General features: G+C 39.6%; 1 protein-coding gene across 1 annotated transcript; it reads right to left on the bottom strand.

Annotated features, from left to right (window-relative positions):
* Positions 1-2,134: 2,134 nt before the first annotated feature.
* si:dkey-222h21.3 lies at positions 2,135-7,583 on the bottom strand. Its single transcript, XM_001335188.10, has 6 exons — positions 7,527-7,583; positions 4,449-6,257; positions 4,193-4,366; positions 3,934-4,107; positions 3,644-3,690; positions 2,135-3,550 (listed from the first exon to the last, which is right to left on the bottom strand). The coding sequence occupies exons 2-6, from the start codon at positions 6,200-6,202 to the stop codon at positions 3,021-3,023; spliced, it is 2,679 nt and encodes an 892-aa protein (XP_001335224.8). The 5' UTR covers positions 6,203-6,257; positions 7,527-7,583; the 3' UTR covers positions 2,135-3,020.
* Between the last annotated feature and the right edge of the window lie 936 nt (positions 7,584-8,519).

Below are 8,519 nucleotides of genomic sequence, written 5' to 3'. Positions count from 1 at the left end.
TTATATCTCTTGTTAATTGATCAATGTTTCATCAATTTATAATGCGTATGTTTGTAATGAGGCAGCAAACATCAGTAGACTGTTGAGTATCGTGTTTAATCAAGACTGTCATCTGAGACTGCATTGAACATTCACACAATGGCTGAGAGATAATGTAAGTAATAAACATTTGAACTAAACAGACGTTTAGATTAAAGCCGCAGTCACACTGCACTTCTTCATCCATAGAATTATATTCATATGAATGCGACAGACCGGAAATGTGCAACAAATTTAGCATTTCCCACTATTTTTGAAGCTGGGACACATTCTCTCAGTTTAAAACTAAATTACAGACAAATCTCTTTAGCAAAACATACACAGTGCATCCTATAACAATACACGCTATATCCTGTAATGCAAATCCTCTCTTTTGCTTTTTGTTCCTGCTCTGAAATGTCCATACAGGCATTGTTGATTTAGTTGCTTTGTAGACACAAGATTGGGCAAACACAGGTAACAGGTTTTCACTTATCTTCTTTTATTCTGGCTTTTGAAATAGACACAAACAAGCCTGAAACACTCGAAATACACTCAAATACAAGAGCAAATTAACCACTAAACAGGTTATTAAAATAACATTGCAAACATGAGTTAAGACAGAAACCAGAGTCATCATTTATTTGCTCTTGTTCAAGTTGCCTTTCATTGTTTGGAAAACTTGCTGATGCATTAAATGTCAGCCCTGCCCTGAAAATCTAACATCAGCAATTCACATGCAAGCACATTATATTTAAATGATGCCTATTCAAGAGTTCACACTTAGATACTGTTTGACAACTTGTTAGCAAGTTAGCAGGTTTGGCATGCTGTCCCGGGAGAGAGCCCTGAGCTCGGAGATAGTTGAGCCCAGGGCTCCCGCCACATCCATAAAGCATGTGAGGGGAGTACGAGGTCAGGTGTTCTCGAGAGCTCCCCTCGGCAAAAGAGGAAAGGAGGAGAAGGGGTGGATGGCGGGTTTCTTCGGAATCTAAGATAAGGGAGTAGATCTTAGTTAGGTTACTTATAGTGAGTTTGGATCAATCTGATTGGCTAGCCAATGAGTGTAGATGAGTGGCCGGCTGCAGTCAATCATACCACGTGCTCCTCTAGAAATTAGTTTGTGAAACTTCATTTAAAGAGCCCTTGTTATGCTTCCATGCCGTGTGAAAACATCCTGCTGAGGGTTAAACCTGATAGTACAACGTGTATACAAGTACTCAAGTTCTTAATTAAAGATTAGACCAAGTCATTTGAATGATTTATCAAGATCTTGTCTCTTTAGCCATTTCATTGTGACACCTGAACAAGAGTTACATGCGCAGACTTGGGAAAACTCAAAGCCTCTTACTCTCAAATACTATAGCAGATTGCTGGGGGATAGAACTGATCATGACGTGAAAATGAGTGATTACTGAGATACCTAAAGATGAGGCTGTGAGGAAAATAAAAATTAAATAAAGTTCATTTTCACAACAATATCTCTTTATAGCAGCATAGGCTCATTCTCAAAACGTAACCCTATATACGTTTTTGGAGATCGAGAATTATGTAGCCCGAAATACGTATGGCTGAATTTTGTTTTAAAAACGAACGCTATGGGGTGGTATGATGCCATTCCTTTTCGCATTTACCAGCTGACTGCTTACCTCGGTGTGGATGGCTTTCCCGCTGTTACCAGTTTGTCCAGTTAGCTCGATGTGTTTGTCGGTGGACTTGAGATGCAGAGAGGAGTTGACCACAAAAATGAGGTTTGAGTCTGGCAAAAAACGGTTCCAGAAAGGAGGTCAAATAAACAAGTAAATAACATGGTGAGACTGTGGTAAAATCTAAAAAAACGTGGTAAAAATCAGGCAAGGGCTTTTATTTTTCTGGATTGCTTTATAAAGCTGTTGGTTGAGTTTAGGTAAGTCTGTCAATCGGTGCTTTTTAAAACACTATTGGTTGGATTTATACACAGTAGCGTGTGTATGAAAATAAAACAATTTTAAAAACTGCAAAAAAAAAAAATTAAATAAATAAAAAACTGTAAAAAATAAAAATAAAAAAAACTTAGCTCCTGGGACGTATTTGGTGCTCTCAAGAAATGTATATAAAGGTTTTCAGAAGCCTGGATTGCATTATAACCAACCTTTTGCTGTGTTCCTGTCATTTTATTGATGACTTCAACAGTATAAAGCAAGCTTTTTTATAAAAAAAAGAATCAGCACCAAAAACTACCAATGTATGGCACTGTCAGTACACAGTTTACATTGACCCGTTTCATCGTCTGGATCACAACCTGTAAATGTGAATTTAACAGTTGCCTCTTTGTTATTATATCTCTCTAGTTAACTCTTTAAGGGGCTATTCACATATCACATCTAAAACCACATGAAACATACAAAGTGTGTAGCCGCTAGTTTAAACCCGGTTCTGTGCTCGAGATCCTTTGCCGTTTGTCTTTGTCCTTCATCAACTGTTCTTAAACACCAGACACAGAAATCACCGATTTAACTTTCATTTCAACGGTTTGATCCTTGCCAAGAACACACCTCAGCTGCGCAATTTTCAAAATAGTTCAACATTTGCAGCAGTATAGATCAATATTGAATGAATGTTATTGTCATTACTTGGGGTTATGTTAAGAATAGAGCAATATGCTGGTGTTTAACAGCATTGCTTTAATGATTTCCTGCATTGGCCTCACACATATGCCTGCTGATAAACTGTGGTGGGCATTTCATATCTGACTTGCGCTGAACGCAGTCGACCAATCACAACAGACTGAGTCAATGAACCAATCACCACAGATTAGCATCATGGGAAAAAGAGGTTTGAAAGAAATGAATCGCTGAACAAATCAACTGAGAGTCATCTGTATAATTAGATAACAATAAAAGCATGTTATAAGACAATGAAGGTGTTTTTGGACCTTGCGTGCATATCAGAATGTTAATAACAGGTGAAATATTGACCTTTTTTTATATGTTGTATGTCTCTGAATTGCTTTGAAGTGTTTGTTAAATCTGACACAGAGACACTGAAGCTTCAGGATAAATCCCAAATCCTGTATAGAGCTCTTCAGTGAATGTGGTGTTGAATGTGTGTATGAGTGTGAGTGTGTGTGTGTCAGTGACACTGTAAAAAGACAGAGAGCCAGATGGCACATCCACATACACTCCTACTCTATTAGTACAAGCTGAAGGAGCAATAATATCAGCGCTCTTATTATTGTGCCAGACTGTGTAAATCGTATCACAGCTGTACAGACTCCAAGAGTTTTCATTGAGTCCAAACCAAGAGTCAAGCCCACTTTTCCTGTCGATTGCTTTATAAGCCACCCCAATATGACCAGAGCCGCTCCATTTCACCTCCCAGTAACAGCGTCCAGTCAGAGTCTCTCTACACAGAACCTGCTCATTGTTCTTAAATCTGTCTGGATGATCAGGATACGGCTGAGGATCTGTTACATTTCTGGCCTGTCTGTTCTTTTCAGACAGAACAAGATGAGTGTGTGCTGTGTTTGGATCCAGAGTGAGAACACAGGCATCTGAAGACAAGAGCACAGATCACATCATCTATAGCATCATTTAATATACATAGGTGTGTGAGTGTGTGTGTGAGAGAGAGAGAGAGAACTTGCATTTTCTTAGGCCTGGTGTGATCCTAAAATGTCCTCCATGGTCCAAACTATACAGAGACAAAAACATAAGTAAATGAATAAATAAATATTACGCTGAAATTTTAGATAAAGTAGAACTAGTATCCAACTAGTATCTATCTAGTACTATTTAACTACTATCTAACTAGTATCCTTGACCCTATCTAGCTTCCGTTGGCAACTAGTCTTGCGCTACAATTTATATATGCAAAAACACCCTTCTTATGTGACCCATTATGTACAGACAAATGAGTCATAAATATTCCACATACTTGAGTTTCTGCAGTGTGTAGTGTGGATCCTCCAGTGTGTGTTGGAGCAGCTGGACTCCTGATTGTCCTGGGTGATTGTAGCTCAGATTCAGCTCTCTCAGGTGTGAGGGGTTTGAACTCAGAGCTGAAGATAGAAAACCACAGCCTTCCTCTGTCACCATACAGCCAGACAACCTGCAGACACAGACCAGAGTGCAAATTATAATATAGTATAGAATCCATAACTTTAAATAATAATTACTAAACATGAAAGTCTCACCTCAGTATCTCCAGCTGACAGTTTGGACTCTTCAGTCCATCAGAGAGCAGCTTCACTCCTGAATCCTGCAGGTCATTGTTACTCAGGTCCAGCTCTCTCAGGACACAGTTTGAGGATTGAAGAACTGACGACACAATTTCACAATCCTGAGCAGAGAGATTACAGCCAGCAAGACTGAAAGAAGAGAAGCACAAGGGAATTTAATACAAGGTAAATATATGCAAGAAACAACAGAGTAGCACAAATAAACCCTCACAGAGCTCTTGTGCAGTTGCTGACGGCTGGTATCAGTCTTCTTCTGCCCTCATCTGATGTGTTGTATTTCTGGAGCTTCAGCTCATCCAGCACCTCCTCTGACATCTGAAGCATGTAGGCGATTGTTGAGCAGTGAGCAGGAGAGAGTTTCTTCTCTGACTGTTTGTCTGATTTCACAAACTCCTGAATCTCTCTGGACAGAGTCTGATCTTTCACTTCCAGCAGACAGAGGAACAGATTGATGGATCTTTCAGTGGAGAGTCCATGTCCATCTCTGATCTTCTCTTTAATGTACTGTGTGCTTCTCCTGATGCTCTCTGATCTCTTCTCTGTGTGTGTCAGTAGATCCTGGAAGAGTCTCTGATTGGACTCCAGTGAGACGCCCAGCAGGAACCGCAGGAACAGATCCAGACGCCCATTCTCACTCTCAGTGGATTTATTTATAATTCTTTTCTGCAAATCATGCAGTGAATCTAAACTTGCCTCTGTGGAGCAGGTTATGTGGTGGTAAAATACATGGAAAGCAGCGAGGAACTCCTGGAAGCTCAGATGGATGAAGCTGTAGACTTTCCTCTGCTGAATCACAGATTCCTCCTTTAAGATCTCAGTGCAAATCCCAGAATACACTGAGGCGTCAGAGACGTCTATGCCGCTCTCAATCAGGTCCTCCTCATAGAACATCACATTGCCCTTCATCAGCTGTCTGAAAGCCACTTCAGCAAGTTTGACAATCACTTCTCTGTTGGACTGCAGGAGATTCTCTGGATCTCTCTCTTCATACTTCTGATTCCTCATGTTGATCTGAATCAGCAGGAAGTGGATGTACATTTCAGTCAGAGTTTGAGGGATTTCTGCACTCAGATCTTCTTCCAGGAGCTTCTGAAGCACAGTGGATGAGATCCAGCAGAAGACGGGTATGTGGCACATGATGTGGAGGCTTCTTGCTCTTCTGATGTGTGAGATGATTCTGCTGGCTTGATGCTGCTCACTGATTCTCTTCCTGAAATATTCCTCCTTCTGAGGCTCAGTGAATCCCTGAATTTCTGTCAGACGCTTGATGTATTTGGAGGGGATCTGATTGGCTGCTGCTGGTCTGGAGGTGATCCAGATGAGAGCAGAGGGAAGCAGCTCTCCTTTCATCAGCTTTGACATCAACACAGCCACTGATGAAGTCTCAGTCACATCACAAACTTTCTGAGCGTCTGAAAACATCAGTGTGATTCTGCTTTCATCCAGACCATCAAAGATGAACACAACTTTACACTCCTCATAAATCTTGGGCTCCAGATCTTCAAGTTCAGGATGAAAGTCCAGCAGAAGTCTGTGAAGACTGTACTGATGATCTCTGATCAAGTTCAGCTCTCGAAATGGAAGCACAAACATGAAATCTACATCCTGATTGGCTTTTCCCTCGGCCCAGTCCAGAATGAACTTCTGCACAGAGACGGTTTTTCCGATTCCAGCGATGCCTTTAGTAAGAACAGTCTTGATTTGCTCTTTCTCCTCTTTAAAGATGTCATTGCAGTAGATTGGAGTGTGTTGGGAGTGTTTTGTTCTGGCTGTTTTCTCCATCTGTAAAACCTCATGTTCTTCATTCACTCCTTCACTCTCTCCCTCTAGGATGTACAGCTGGGTGTAGATCCGGTTCAGGTGGGTTCCAGTCTCTTTTACTTCGATTCCTTCAAATAATCTCTCATACTTATTTTTCAGGCTGGTTTTGTGCTGATTTTTAATTCTCTGTAACATATTATCCATTGCTTTGACTCCAATTGTTCTCTTCTACCTGAAGTCGAAAGTTGCTGGTTCAAAACTAGAATAAACAGACAACACATTTTCTCAAATATCTACATTCAAGCCAATTTGACATGATGACATAAATATTGGTCATAGTTAGGGATGTAACAAATCAGCTGATTTGGATTATGACCCACAGTTTGGCATATGTAATGAAGGCTAGTGTATGCATTCAGAGTAAAGCTGTACTATTAATGAGTAAAAGATCAGGCATTGAATAAGGGTCATTTGCCTATGCTTATTAACCCTTTGATTCATTACAGACAAATCTGAGTTTGATCAAGAAAGAGATTCAGTCTTTTAGCCAGTATTATTTATTAGCGACCAACAATCAAAACAGAAGTATTGGGAAAACAGTTCATAGTTCAGATACAAACACTGATGTTTATGGTAAATATCAGTACCGATCTGCCCTATACACTGACTACACAAGGTCATAGGCTCCCACTCTTCAATATCAGTCAAATCCCATCCTTTTCCACCCCACACTATCACCTCCATAGGACCCCAGAGAGACGATAATCCAACACAATCTCATGGCAGTTCGTAACTTTTTCATTTAGTGGCTAATTTGTATAAATTCGTACGATCTAATTCGTACAATTTAGTACGATTTGCTCATCCCCCAATGATGGTTGGGGTTTGGTGCCACGCCTCCTTTTTAAAATCGTATCATTTCGTATGACTGAAATCGTACGAATTCATACGAATTAGCCACTAAACTGGCAAAACGTAAAATACTTGAGATCAGGCTGGATAATCACATCTGGCAAAGATTAAAATCAGTGTTTAAAGCAACTTGAAGCTCAAAATAAAAGTTGAAAGACAACCGGCCATCATAAACGTGTCACTGAATAATACTTCAATAATGATATGTCTGGTATTAAAACATGAAGGTTTCATGACTGAGGTTTTAAATCATAACTTGACTCGGAGACTAAATAAATGAATATGTGTTGTTGTAGAAGATTATTACATAAATCTACACATTTAGCATTATCAACAGCAGTAGCAAAGATTATTTTGACAGTTTTGAATATTTTACCATTTATTTTTATTCAGCTGCTCATAGCTTGACTTCACTTTTAATTTAAAGCATATTGAAAATAAAGAGTGTACATCAACACTTCCCTCAGTTTATTTGGTTTACTCTAAGGATTAACTAAATAAATGACTCGCATTTAGAATCAAAAGAAAAGAATCAGAGGAATAAATAAATGCATTTTAAAAATCAGCTCATTTGTACATGACGTGATTAAATAAAGAATAAACTGTTTGCACTTACCACAGAATGTGTGTCTGACAGGTTTACTGCTCCATTAAGGTTTGAAGTACAAACAGAATGGCATCGTTTCATTATCTTGCTTACACTGTCCTGTTTGAGGTGTGTCTTCTTTCTTTTTAAACCGGACATGAGAATCTAACCTGCTCCCTCTAAAGGCACTGAGTATCATCACAGGTTCAACAGCACTGCAGGGCTCACTATCAGGTCTCTAGTTAAAAAAAAAATCACTGGGAGGAAAAGGAAATGCAGAAGAAATGATTTCATACATCTTTCCTGACTATTCACTCAAAATGTACACTTCTTGATCTATATGTTGTTTTTCTGCAATGTTGTTTTAACATCCTACCAGGGTCAATATCTATTCATGTTACTCTGTTTTACTTCTTTAATATTCATCAACTCAAATTCACTTGTGATTTTATTTTTTTCTGTGTAATCAGTCAGAATATATATCAGTAAACCATTTATGTACAGTGAGTCTATAAAACATTATTTGGCCAAATTTCATTCATACATTCATTCATTCATTCATTCATCTTCTGCCGCTTTTCCGGGGCCGGGTCGCGGGGGCAGCAGTTTTAGGAGAGAACCCCAGACTTCCCTATCTCCGGGGGGATCCCGAGGCGTTCCCAGGCCAACCGAGAGACATAGTCCAAATTTTATGTTCTTCTTTAATGTTGTTTAACGGCATAACAGTATACTCTATCATATTTGCAAGCCTATTTAACTTAACATGGAGAAATAATGCTTAAAATTACATATTCAATGCAAGAACTCATTCAGTGTTGGGGAGAGTGGAGACACTTTTTGCATTTCCTTCACTTTCTCAGAGGGAGTTTTTTGTGGAAACCCCCCTATAGCGCACGTGTTTGGACTGTGGGGGAAACCGGAGCACCATAAGGAAACCCACGCCAACACCGGGAGAACATGCAAACTCCACACAAAAAACGCCAACTGACCCAGCTGGGACTCGAACCAGCCACCTTCTTGCTG

The sequence above is a fragment of the Danio rerio genome, chromosome 1 (assembly GCF_049306965.1).
Source record: "Danio rerio strain Tuebingen ecotype United States chromosome 1, GRCz12tu, whole genome shotgun sequence".
In the NCBI taxonomy this organism is placed as follows: Eukaryota; Metazoa; Chordata; class Actinopteri; order Cypriniformes; family Danionidae; genus Danio; species Danio rerio.
Note: the sequence above shows the minus strand (reverse complement) of the source record. Positions and strands in the feature narration are given on the sequence as shown.